The sequence below is a fragment of the Myotis daubentonii genome, chromosome 10 (genome assembly GCF_963259705.1).
Source record: "Myotis daubentonii chromosome 10, mMyoDau2.1, whole genome shotgun sequence".
Lineage (NCBI taxonomy): Eukaryota > Metazoa > Chordata > Mammalia > Chiroptera > Vespertilionidae > Myotis > Myotis daubentonii.
This window is the reverse complement of record NC_081849.1, coordinates 33,955,918-33,969,502: the sequence shown is the minus strand read 5'-3', so window position 1 is coordinate 33,969,502 and position 13,585 is coordinate 33,955,918. Positions and strand designations below refer to the sequence as shown.

At 46.5% G+C, this 13,585-nt stretch overlaps 2 gene segments (V, D, J or C); both read right to left on the bottom strand.

Moving 5' to 3' along the window:
- Positions 1-1,708: 1,708 nt before the first annotated feature.
- On the bottom strand, positions 1,709-2,248 carry LOC132211359 (T cell receptor beta variable 5-5-like). The segment is given in 2 exon segments: positions 1,709-2,058; positions 2,170-2,248. Coding segments are annotated over 2 exon segments (429 nt in total).
- A 5,334-nt stretch (positions 2,249-7,582) lies between these two features.
- LOC132211453 (T cell receptor beta variable 10-2-like) lies at positions 7,583-8,150 on the bottom strand. The segment is given in 2 exon segments: positions 7,583-7,977; positions 8,073-8,150. Coding segments are annotated over 2 exon segments (447 nt in total).
- Positions 8,151-13,585: the final 5,435 nt, after the last annotated feature.

Below are 13,585 nucleotides of genomic sequence, written 5' to 3'. Positions count from 1 at the left end.
CCCAGAGCTGTACATAGCAAAAATTTTTCTGCACTGGAGATTTGTCACAGAGTTTATAGAGAACAAAGATTACTTGAGCCTATATTTTTTATTAAGCAATTTGTTATATTTGCTTGTTTTAAATATCTACAAGACACGCATTATTGTCCCCAGTTTATGAATGTAAAAACTCAGGCAAATAGTTTCTGAGTCATCATCCCAAGGCAGGTCAGAATATGAACAGACAGGTTCCCAAAGCTGGATCTCTTTCTTCTTTAGCATGTCACCTTCCAGGTGAAGCTGTTACGCAAATGATTTGTGTCAGAGCCAGAGTTTCTGAAAGGGATCTTTGGGTTCATGTTCTCATTTTGAAGATGCCTCCCTCTACCAAGAGCAGAAGGGCGGAGTGATTTAAAGCATGGGTGGAAGTCAGTATGGCCCATGTTTGAGTCCCAGTTCTGATATTTGTTAGCTGTGCCCCTTTAACAAAGTATCCAAACTCTAACAATCAGTGTTTTCACCTGTGCCCTTGGTAATTTGTGCCACCTCACAGAAAATGAGCAATGAATAAGGTGATTGGAGTAAATGCACAAAATGAGTAGCATTGAAGTCTTCTGCATTCATCAAGAAACTTGTACCCCAGTCTGTAAAAGTCTACACCATTCAATTAATAGCAGTGATGCTTAGCTGTTTTCTGCAGTTCCTGACCTGGGCAGATCTAGCGATTTCAGATTATCTGCTTGAAAGTGCTGAGTGTGAGGGCAAGCTGAGACCTTCCTTCATACACTGTCGGTTTAGAAACACTGATTCCCTGTAGTAACTCCCAGAATTCTCTTGAAATTCCTGGACAGATTCTGTTTTTTTGGTGAATCTTCTGGAAATCACCCTAGTCACTGAGCTCCTCTTTAGAGGGACATCATGGCCTCCCTCTATGTGAACTAGGACAGGACAGATGCACATTCTCTGGTTTGAAGTACTATCCTATATAATAAAAGCCTGATATGCAAATCAACCAAACATTGGAACAACTGATGAAACAACCTGTCACTATGATGCGCACTGACCACCAGGGGGCAGATGCTCAATGCAGGAGCTGCCCCTAGCCTGCAGGCCCCAGGCCAGCCAAGGCGGGTGCCAGGCTCCTCCCCTCACCAACAGCCCTGGCAGTCACCCTGCAGATCGGCCCTGATCACTGGCCAGGCCTAGGGACCCTACCCATGCATGAATTTCATGCACTGAGCCTCTAGTGTCTTATAAATTGCCAGGCAATCAGCTGTGCAACTACACATGAGGTGTGACCTCTCCATCCCAGTTCTGATGCTATTGAAGGGAGAGACAGGGCTCAGTTATATTCTCTGAACCAGGCACAGGCAGCACCATAGAATTCTGGGGGAATGTTTACTTCTGAGGCCTGGAGATATAGGGTTGTCATTTAAGATATATTTGGGATATCCAGGAGCTACAGCTTCCTGTCTATAAAATGGTATACTGAGCACTTCCTCCTCTGTAAAGTGAACACACAATGTCGACTGTGCATTAGCACACACAACTTGAACCCCACTCTATCAAAGCAGGAGTTCCTGCCATGTGCTAGGAATTGCCAGGTCCTGCAGAGCTGGGAGGACACTCAGGAAAGCTCTGGATGAGCTCAGCAGGCCAGTGAGAGTCTTAGAACAAAACAGAAGCCCTGGAACTCACTAAGGCCCCCTCTCCCTCTCCTGTGACATCCTCAGCTGGGGCAGGGAGGTTTGAGTACAGAAAGCCATTGACCCTGCAGGGCTGTGTCTAAGCTGCTGGCACAGAGATACACAGCTGAGTCTCCCAGCTTCAAGGCGCTCATGGCCAGCTCAGAGCTGTAGTTATTGAACTGTTTTGCTGAGAACCGATCTGGGATGTTTCCTTTCTGTTGCTCCTCCTTTTCATAAAAACTAATGAGGAACTGGGGGCCCTGCCCCAGAGTCTGCTGGTACCAGTACACACTTTTGTGTCCAGAGATGGGCTGGCATTTCAGAATGGCCTTCCCCCCTTGGACTTTGATTAGGTGTCTTGGGGACTGGGTGACTCCAGCAGCCACTGAACCTGTGGAAGAAGGAGACAGAAGCTGTAGACCAGCACGAGAAGCAGATGGACAGGCCAGCAACAGTAAAGAACTTTGGATTCAAGGGGTGTCCACCTGAACTCAGGACTCACCTGCCCTCAGAAGACAGAGGGCCATGTGGTAGAGGAGCCAGGGGCCACTGGAAGACTTGGATAGGAAAAGACTGGCCATCTCCCCGCTCTGGGCTCTGGTGTTTGGGGTGAGAGATCAGAGGCTTTTGCACTTTCCTTTGCTCTGTTTGGAGGGCTTGCCTGTGATGTCACTGTTCTGATGTCACTGTCCTTGTAGACTTTTACAGGCAACCTGCACTTCCTGGATAGGCTCAACTGGTCCAGGCATTCCCCTTTCTATCCATCTTCCTATGAGCAGGTGCTACTGGCTGTGCTGAGCTGGATGAAGCACGGTTTGTGACAGGTGACGATTGCTTCTCTGTTTTCCTTAAAGCAGGTGTTCTTTGCTCTACACCTGACTTTAATTATCCAGGCTGCCCCACTGAAAGAAGCTCCATCACACTCTCCAAACATAGGCTTCAAGAGAGAGCTTAACTCCAGGCAAGGCCATTCACATGGCTCCCTGATGTGACAACACACCTGCATAGCAGTTCTCATGAGAAGATATGATCAGCAAACCTCTGATTCATCAGATAATCTCCCTGTTGTAGGGACCAAACCAAGAGGATGTCCCTTAACCCTCCCTGTCCCATAGGGCCCCATCAGCAGCTCACTCTGTGGATCCATAGTGCCCCCAAGTGGCCACTTGTGCAACAACAGTGTTGACACTGCCCAGGTTGGGTGGATTCTGTCTGAATTAGGAGTCAGGACCAGCCAGGACAGTGCAAGCTCCTGCTGATGTGATGTTTACCTGTCTCAGCTCACCCTTTGCAGGTGGCACTGAGAAAAGCATAGTGCATTTTTCTAAGAAGGAAACACAAATTCCAAATCTCATCAATGAGTGTTCTGGGGAAGAGGACACCATGCATGCAGCTGCCCTTGGAAGCAGTAGAGGAAACTTGCAGGAAACGTTCTCTCTTCTCTTTCTCTCTCTCTCTCTCTCTCTCTCTCTCTCTCTCTCTCTCTCTCTCTTTTAAAAAATATTTTTATTGATTTCTGAAAAAGGAAGGGAGAGGGAGAGATAGAAACATCAATGATGAGAGAGAATCATTGACTGGCTGCCTCCTGCATGCCCCCTATTGGAGGCCTCAAACCCGGTGTGTGCCCTTGACGGGATTGAACCTGGGACCCTTCAGTCTGCAGGTCGATGCTCTATCCCCTGAGCCAAACCAGCTAGGGTGAAACATTATGTTTAACCAAAGGTAATTCCTGGGATGGACTTACAGTGGGGTTCTTCCAGCCAAAAAAAATCGAAGCAGCTGGAAATTAACCCTCTTTGAAGAGGGAGCTGCCTACTTATAGATCTTTCTCTCTTTTTTACCACCCTGTTGAACTCAATTGCTTATTTAAAAACAATTGAATTGCATATCTTATAAAATTATTGATTGGTAGGAATTGTTTTATTTTGAATACATGACTTTTCATAGATACATGTATATTTTCTTAATATATATTGTTGATCAGGATTTTAAAACTTTTAATAAACAAAAATATGCTTTTAAAGATATTTCTTGTCCTCTCAAAGACGTCTTTGCCTACTGCAAGGTCATGAAGAGAATTTGCTCTGTTTTCTTTTAGAACCTTTATAGATCATTGAGAATGTTGACCCATCTCATATTTATTCATTTTTGTTTATGGCAAGATTAGCAAACTTTTGCTATAAAGAGTCAAATGGTAAAGATTTTGGCTTTCTGTCCCAGCTCCCCAGCTCTGCCCCTGCAGTGTCAAAGAGCCAGAGATACTGCGCTCACAGTGAGCATGGCTGTGCTCCAATAAACCTGGTGTATGGATACTGAAATCTGAATTTCATATAATTTCCTATGTCGCAAATATTTTTTTATTTGTATTTTTTCAAACACATACGTAAACATCATTGGTTAGCTTCTGTGCCATATAAGAACAAGCAGGCAGATGTTGCCAACTCCTGGTTTATGGAGTGGGATAAGAATTGAGTTTCATTATTTTCAATACGGATATGGTTTTTACAGCACCAGTGTTGAAATGACTATTTCTCCCCTTTTGGTGCTACTTTACATGTTTGATCTAGGAATCAGAACCTGCATCTTTAATTTATCATAGTCTACTTATAAAAATGTCTATTAACCAAAGATTTTTTTCATAAATGCCATTGATTAGGGAAAGGAGTTTCCAGTTACTTCTGATTTACTAAGAGTTTTTATCAGTTACAGATGTTGGGTTGTGTAACGTGTTTTTAACATCTATAGAGATGATCATATGATTTTTCTTTTTTTATATTTGAGAGGTTAAACTACATTTCATATTTTTAAATTTAAAACTGGTTGTACATTACTGAGATAAATATCCTCTTTAGATGTCATTGTGTTTGATATAATGGAATTTTGAAGGGATTATTAATCTGTGTTCTTGAGAAATATTGGGCTATTGGTTTTGGGTGTGTGTGTGTGTGTGTGTGTGTGTGTGTGTGTGTTTTGATTTGGTTTGGGGGGATTTTTGTTTGTTTTTTCATTTTTTGCTGACTGATTAGTTATAACTCTGTGTTTGTTATTTTAGTGGTGGCTCTATGGTTTGCAATTTATATCTCTGCCTTAACACAGTCTACCTTCAAGTGATATTATACCACTGGACACAGATTAGAAATACCTCACAATGGTAAGATATTTATCTATTTATCTACTCTCTGTCTTGCTATTGTTTTTACATACAGTAGTCCTTTCACTTTCCCCAGTTTCAGTTACCAGCAGTCAAGCTCTGTTCAGAATTATTAAATGGTCAGTTCCAGAAATAAACAATTCCCAAGTTTTTACTTGAGCACCATACTGAATAGCCCGATGAAATCTTGTGCTGTCTCGTTCCACCCCAGGCGGGACATGAGCCATCCTTTCTCTAGCGTATCAAGGCTGTGCGCACAACCCAGTGTTAGACACTTTATAGCTGTCTCTGTTGTCACATTGACTGCAGCAACATTGCCGTGCTTGTGTTCTAGTCACCCTTATTTCACTTAATAGTGACCCAAAGTACAAGAGTAGCTATGCTGGCAATTCTGACATGCCAAGGAGATGTCATAAAGTACTTTTTCTAAGTAAAAAGATGTGCACGTATAAGGTAAAACATATAGCCCTAACCAGGTTGGCTCAGTGGATAGAGCATCGGCCTGCAGACTCAAGTGTCCCAGGTTCAATTCCGGTCAAGGGCATGTACCTTGGTTGCGGGCACATACCCAGTAGGGAGTGTGCAGGAGGCAGCTGATCGATGTTTCTCTCTCATCGATGTTTCTAACTCTCTATCCCTCTCCCTTCCTCTCTGTAAAAAAAATCAATAAAATATATATATATTTTTAAAAAAGGTAAAACATATATGTAGGGTTCGGTACTATTAGTGGTTTCAGACATCCACTGCGGGTAATTTCTGTATAAGGGGGAACACGGTAACTGTTGTTCAGGTCTTCTTTAAATCCAATTTTCTTTAACACCTTCTCAAATAGGGCTTTTATTAAACCAAGCTAAATTTAAATTTCTAGTAAAAATATATTAGACCCTGCCTGGCGTGTCTAGTGGTTGTGCCTCGATCCATGAACCTAGAGGTCCTCAGTTCACTTCCATTGGCACATGCTTGGGTTACGGGCTAAATCCATAGTGTGATGGTTTGCTGGAGGCGGCCAATTGATGTTTCTCTCCAATCAATATTTCGCTCTCCCTCACTCCCTCTTCCTTCCTCTCTCTATAATATCAATAAAATCATATTTTTAAAAAATAGATTAGAGAAGACTGCAGAATTGCAGAGAAAACACTAAAATAATATATGGGCTTACATTAGCGTGCATTAATGTGGGTGACAGGTGCTCCTGGTTAATTGATTTCATGACAGTTCTTACTAAGGGTTCTAATTTATGTATTTTAAGGCTGGTGGCTGCATGGGGCTTTGACAGTGCTCTGCACTGGCTGCGCACAAAAGAGCTTAATGTGGTCTGAGTCAGTGACACTCAGTACAGAGAGTTTATTGTAAATGTGTTGAAATTTTATATTTTACAGAAGATTCCACAATACCTGACACTCAGCCTGGGTGCTCAATCTCAATTGTAGTATCTTGAACTGTATAAAGAGATCCCAGAAATCCACAGCCAGAATGTTATTACCAAGGTGACCTTATTGTATTTCAAAGGTCATTTCCTGAGCTCCCACTATCAGAAAAGCAATTAAAGTCCCAAAGCACTTAATCCACTCATTTGTTAAGGACTTTGGTAACTCTGAAGAGAGGTGAGTGCATGAGGGTTTGAGAGCAGGAAGAGGGTGACTCTGCAGCGCTGTGGTTAAGCTGCTGGCACAGAGGTACACGGCTGAGTCCCCCTGCTCTGCACGCTGGATTGTCAGATTGGAGTAGGAGCCATCAGGCCTCTCAGCAGAGAACCGCTTGTTAGGAATCCCTGATGTGTCTAGGGGCTCCTTGTTCTGAAAGTAAAGCAAAAACTCCGGGCCCTGCCCCAACATCTGTCGGTACCAGTAAAGGAAGGAATGTCCAGAAATTGGATCACACCTGAGAGTAACATTCTGTCCCCTCTCTGTGACTATGTGCCTGGGGGACTGGGACACTCCAGCATATGTGTAACCTGTGGAGACAGATTTGGAAATAGAATAAGGACAAATAATTGTAATCACCACACACACACACACACACACACACACACACACACACACACTTACACACGCACAATGAAAGTATTTGGTTTTCTGAGGACTCACCTGCCCCCAGGAGACAGAAGCTTACCCAGCAGAGGAGCCTGGTGCCCATGGCAGGGTCAGGACAGGAATGGGAGGTTACCCAGGTCAGGGTCCTTGTGAGAATGAGCAGAGGAGGAGGGACTTCCCTGTCTGCACAGGCAGTTCCCATAGTGACATCACTGAGCCTGAAGATTGCCTGATACTAATTAATTAATTAATATACTAATTAATTAATTAAGATGCCAGCAGTTCTGAGATGCCCCGTTCTTTTAACTACAATAAGAAAGAAAAAAATATTGTCACTCATAATCAGAAGCTCCTATTGTTTCTGCAGGTCACAACCAAGTGCCTTCACTGTGTTCCTTAACCTCCATGTCTTTTTATTTCTCTACAGCTCATAGCAAAGTCTTTTGTCCTTCTTGGTCACCATGCAGTAAACAATAGGTTCCTATAGCTTCTTTCTGGAAGAGGACTCCACTTTATTGACCTTTAAGACACTAGTGTGATGGGGTGAAAACCTAGAGCAGGGGAAGCACTTTCCTATGTAACAGCTCACCTAAAGAGGACAGACTGACAGACTGCAACAGTGCAGAGTGTGTGTCTGAGGCCCTGAGTCTGATGCAGACCTGGCAGATACTGCACTGAAGGTGGACCTCACCACACACAGAGGTTCAACCTGCTGGCTCAGGCCACTGGGGGCTCCATGGTGTGAAGTTTGTTTAGTGCTCCCCTAAGTCCATGGTGCAGGGCCTCCCCCTGCCTTTTTGTACTGAGAGGAGGTGGCCCTGCAATGCTGTGGATTCACGGCTGGCACAGAAGTACACAGATGTCTGTGAGGGTGTCGCTGACTCCAATGTGAGGGCAAAGTTCTCTGTATTTGATCTAGAGACACTGTACCCATCAGCACCATCTCCTTTGGCGGTGATCCCAGCACCAACTGAGTAATAGATCAGCGTCAGCTCATGGCTCAGGTCTTGGCGATACCAGTACATAACGTCGTGGTTATTAGTCTGGTGACAACTCAGTGTCACATTCTTTTCTGTCCCCACAACCTTGTATCTTGGGCTCTGGGTGATTCGGGCATCCAGGTTTCCTGTAAGGAAGCCACAGACCTGATGTTGTCATCCTAAGATGAAGGCTTGGGCTGAGGTCTTGGGAATCCAGGGCAGGAAGCCCCCCTGTACTCACCTGCCCACAGGAGACAAAGAGCCACCCAGAAGAAGAGCCTGGTGACCATTTCAGGTCCAGGGCAGAATCTCATGTCTTCCTGTTCTGTGTTCTGTTTGGGGGAAATAGACTCAGTGATGTCACTGTCCTTGACAAATGCCTGAGCTGTAGAGCTAACCTGCCACACCCCTTCCCCGCTGGAACAAATCAATGATCCTCTCAGTTACAGGAACCACCTGATGTCCAGGAAGTTTTCAAAGCCCCAAGGTCAGGGTCATTGGAATCTGAAGACTTGTTTTATGTTGTCTCACAATTCACTGACTATTGGGAGCCCTGCTATCTGTGCTCAGGTCTCTGCATGCTCATGGGTAAGAGTTCTCCCTTGGTTTCAGCTGAGGCCACAGAAGACTGTTTCACCTACAACCCTGTGACTGTGCTTTTTGTGAAAAAGAGTAGGCTGGTTAGCAATGTGGATGAGGCTACACACATAACGTCTCCAGGAAGGTCTTGCACCCACCAAACTGGAGAATATTGATTGAATTATAAATGTGCTACAGTGCCAAGCTTGCAGCTAGTCAGTATCAATCAGTACATGCTGCGATTTCTTATACAGGTTATACCTCAGTCTGAGGTGACCCCATTTCTGTGACGACATATCTCAGTGTCATCTCAATGGGCAACTATAATGACACAACAGTGACAAAGGACATGAAGTCAGAAATCAGAGGTGAGGAGGAGGTAAATGGTCATCACATAGAAAGGCTTGCAGCTTGATGCTGGGTAAACCCAGGAAGGGCTTTTACATCTTATCCACAACTTAACTGTTCCCAGGGCACCAAGAGACACACAGCAAAGGAGACTACATTCAAGGCTGGGTCAATGTGAAAAAGAGGAGTTTCTCAGCTAGGACTCACAGTGTTTGGGTTAGAGTGCATGGAATCCCAGAGATCTGTGGACTGTTCTCACAAGAAGGTATCATCTACCCATATCCTTAGTACATTCTCACAAATACCCTAATTTCTTTAGGGAGACAAACATTTACCAGGAATAGTTCCTTTGCAATTCTCTTCTAATTAATGAATGAGAGTCACAAATTTGATGTTGAATAAAAATGTACCTCAGTAGAAAGCTTTTTATTTCTCCTTGTGTTCTTGCATGTTTTCCCCAAGATCCTGAATAAGGCCTGTACTTGGTAAATAGTGAAGGCTGGATGGGCCATGGAGACAATGAATAATTTCAGGCCTTCCCATTTGCACGGAAACTGTTCAAGACTTCTAAATATTTTCCAATTTTCTTTTTAGAAAAGCACCATAAAATTTTATAAGCATAAATCCCCACCAAGTCCAAACTACTCTGTACGTGTATTCAATTAGTGTTTGTTGAATGAAAGGAATGAATGGTTATTGGAGTCCAAGTAGACTCCACTTCTGTAAATATAACCCAGTCTAGCCAGTTACAAATAGGTTCAGCGTTGAAGGGAGCAGAGACACATGTGAGGCTGCTGGAAATTCAAAATAAGACAAAGCAAACTGGGAAATTTGCATTTATACTTGCTGTTATAAGACTTTTTGAATGATTGGATGGCAGAATGAATGAAACAAATATGATAGTCTCTTGTAAAGAGATGGGTCCTTTGATGGTCACTTCCTTCCATCACTGTCAGCATATAGGCTGCCTCTGGAGGCACAGTCTGAGATGAAAATTTAGGTAAAAGTTGTTTATTTAGAAAATGATCTCAGAAAGCAGGAGAAAGAGAGCAGGGAGGAAAGGTCATAAAAGGAGAAAATCAGAATAAGGTGCAATATTGTGGTTGTGCAGGGACATCAGGAGATGGATTTTGTTGGAACCTGCAGAGAAGCACACAGACCACCTCCTGAGCTGTCCTCCTGGATAGAGAGGCTGAGCTTTCATCCCTGGCTCCTCTGCCTCCAGGAGCATTAGCACTTCTGCAGCTCTGGCTGCCCTGGTGTGCAGGCCACGTGGGCTCCCATGATAGAGAGGAGGCCAGAGCAGAAAGCAGAGGGGCTCCCAGCCTGCAAGTGAGGGAGTAAATGCTGTCAGAACCAGGTAAATGCACATAAACTTGTTTGTTCACTGCAGCTGAGGCTGATACCAGAGATAGGATGGGATGGATGGCACTAGAAGCTCCACTATGATGGTCACTCTTCACACAAAACTGTCCCTTCCATCAACTCTTCTGTGTGATCACCAATCACTCTGAAGCCACAACTTTCTGGAAGCACCACACCTTCTTGTACATCAGACTTAGCATCAAAAGGAAGTGCTGTCCTGTGTCCTATTTAATTTTCTCTTAAGAGGCACCTTGATTTCACCCAATAAATTATCAGATGACAGTATTTGCATTTCAGAGGAGTGTCTATCTGAACCATAGATGAGTCAGATAAAGTAACCCATGGCTGCCTTTGATCCCAGAACTGCACATAGTAAATAATTGTTCTAGACTAGAGATCGGTCACAGTGTTTATAGAGAACAAAGAGGACTTGAGCCTATATTTTTATTAAGCAATTTGTTGTATTTGCTTGTGCATTATTTGCCACAATTTACAAATGTAAAAACTCAGACAAATAGTTTCTGAGTCACCATCCCAAGGCAGGTCAGAATACGAACAGACAGGTCCAGGAAGCTGGATCGCTTTCCTTAACAGTGAAAGCCGTTAAGCAAATGATTTGTGTTAGAGCCTGCAGTTCTGAAAGGGACCTTGGGGTCAAGGTTCCCATTTTGAAGATGCCTCTCTCTGCCAAAGGCAGAAGGGTGGGGTGATTTAAAGGATGGGTGGAAGTCAGTATCATCCATGTCTGTGTTCCAATTCCGATATTTGTTAACTGAACCACCTTAAGCCAAGTATCCAAACTCTCTAACAATCAGTGTTTTCACTTGTAATGTGGGTAATATATGCTATCTCACAGAAAATGTGCAATAAATAAGGTGGTTGAATTAAATGAACAAAATATGTGGAATTAAAGTCATCTGCATTCACCAATCAACTCATACCCTAATCTGTAAATGTCTGTATTATTCATTTAATAGCTGTGATGCTCAGCTGTTTTCTGCAGTTCTTGACCTGGGCAGAAGAAGCAATTTCAGATGTCTGATGGAAAGTGGGGGCAAGCTGAGACCCTCCCACCTCTAAACCTTCCAGTGGTTTAGAAACACTGATTCCCTGCAGTAACCCCCAGAATCCTGCCTGCAATTCCTAGAGGGCTCCTGTTTCCTTGGTGAACCTTCTGCTAGTCCGGAAATCAGCCTAGTCACTTAGCTCATCTATTAGGGGGACATCAGGCCTTCCTTCATGTGAACAAGGACAGGACAAATGCACACTCTCTGTCGTGAAGTTTTGTGTCCTGAAGTTGGATGGCAATCAGCTGTGTATCCCCACATGGTGGGTGAGTTCCCCCATCCCAGCTCAGATGCTCTTGAAATGGGAGAGCCAGGGCTCTCCTACTAGAGGCCCAGTGCAGAAATTCATGCACGGGTAGGGTCTGTAGGCCTGGCAGGGGATCAGGGCCGATCTTTGGGGCGACTGGCGGGACCCTGCCTTGGCTTGCCTGGTTCCACCCATTCACCAGCCCTGCCCTCTGCTGCCGGCGCCAGTCACCTCACTCTGCAGGTCAACCAGTGGGGCGATCTGGGTGGGGGGATGGGTGGGCGTTGGCACCCACCTTGGCTAGCCTGGGGCCTGCGGGCTGAGGGAAGCTCCTGCATTGAGCATCTGCCCCCTAATGCTTAGTGCATGTCATAGTGACCAGTTGTTTTGCCATTTGTTCCCCTGTTCAGTAGATTTGCATATTAGGCTATTATTATATAGGACTAGAGGCCCGGTGCACAAAAATTTGTGCACTCGGGGGGAAAGGGGGGATCCCTCAGCCCGGCCTGTGCCCTCTCGCAGTCTGGGACCCCTCGGGAGATAATGCCCTGCTTTAGGCCTGCTCCCGGGTGGCAGAGGGCAGGCCCAATCCCTAGGTGCAGCCCTTGGTCTGGCTCAGAGCAAGGCCGATTGGGGAGTTGGGGCGCCTTCCCCTGTCATGCACAGAGCAGGGCAGATCGGGAGGTTGCGATGCCACCCTCAGTCATGCTCAGGGTAGGGCCGATTGGGGGGTTGGGGCACCGGCCCCTGTCACACTCAAGGCAGGGTCGATGGGGAGGTTGCGGTGCCACCCCCTGTCACACACAGAACAGGGCCAATCATGGGGTTAGGGCGCTTCCCCCTGTCATGCACAGAGCAGGGCCCATCAGGGGGGTTGGGGCTCCGTACCCTGTCACGCACAGAGCAGGGTCGATCAGGGGGTTGGGGAGCTCACCCCTGTCACGCACAGAGCAGGGCCCATCAGGAGGTTGGGGAGCTCCCCCCGTCACACACAGAGCAGGGCCCATCAGGGGGTTGGGGCTCCACCACTGTCACACTCAGGGCAGGGCCGATGGGGAGGTTATGGCTCCACCCTGTCACACACAGAGCAGGGCCCGTGGGGCGGCGGGGGGTTGGGGCGCCACACCCTGTCACACACAGAGCCGCAGGGCGATCAGGGGGTTGGGGAGCTCCCCCGTATCAGGCACAGAGCAGGGCTGATCAGGAGGTTGGGGCGCCTTCCCCTGTCACGAAGAGAGCAGGGCGGATAGGGAGGTTGTAGCCCCGCCCCCTGTCACACACAGAGCCGCAGGGCGATCAGGGGGTTTGGGTGCTGCCCCCGTCACGCTGATCCCAGTGCCGGGAGGCCTCTCAGCTCAGCTGTTCCCAGTGCTGGGAGGCCTCGCGGCTCCGCTGATCCCAGTGCTGGGAGGCATATTACCCTTTTACTATATAGGATAGAGGGCTGGTGCATGGGTGGGGCTGGCTGGTTTGCACTGAAGGGTGTCCTGGATCAGGGTGGGGGTCCCCACTAGGGTGCCTGGCCAGCCTGGGTGAGGGGATGATGGCTGTTTGCAGCTGGTCACACACCCTTCAGGGTGGGGGTCCCCACTGGGGTGCCTGGCCAGCCTGGGTGAGGGGATGATGGCTGTTTGCAGCTGGTCACACACCCTTCAGGGTGGGGGTCCCCACTGGGGTGCCTGGCCAGTCTGGGTGAGGGGCTGAGGGCTGTTTTCAGGCTGGCGGGTGACTGAGGCTCCCAACTGCTCCTTTTTTTCTTTTTCTTTTTTATTCTGGGCCAGCTTTAGCTCTGAGGCTCCAGCTCTGAGGCCTCTGCTGCTGAAAGCAGGTATCTGGTTTGTTTGCGTTCTATAATCGAAACAATGTATAACTCCAGCTCTGAGATCCCGGTTTGCTGAAAGCAGGTTTCTGGGGTTTTGTTTAGCTTCTATATTTGTTACAATGTTTCAAACTGCAGGCTCAGAGGCCAGCAAGGCAGGCGGGGAACGTTGGAGTCCTCTGTCACTGAAGCAAGCAAGCCCCATGTTAGCTTGAAGCTGCCTGGCTACTGGCGGCCATCTTGGCTGGCAGTTAATTTGCATATTGCCCTGATTAGCCAATGGGAAGGGTAGCGGTCGTACGCCAATTACCATGTTTCTCTTTTATTAG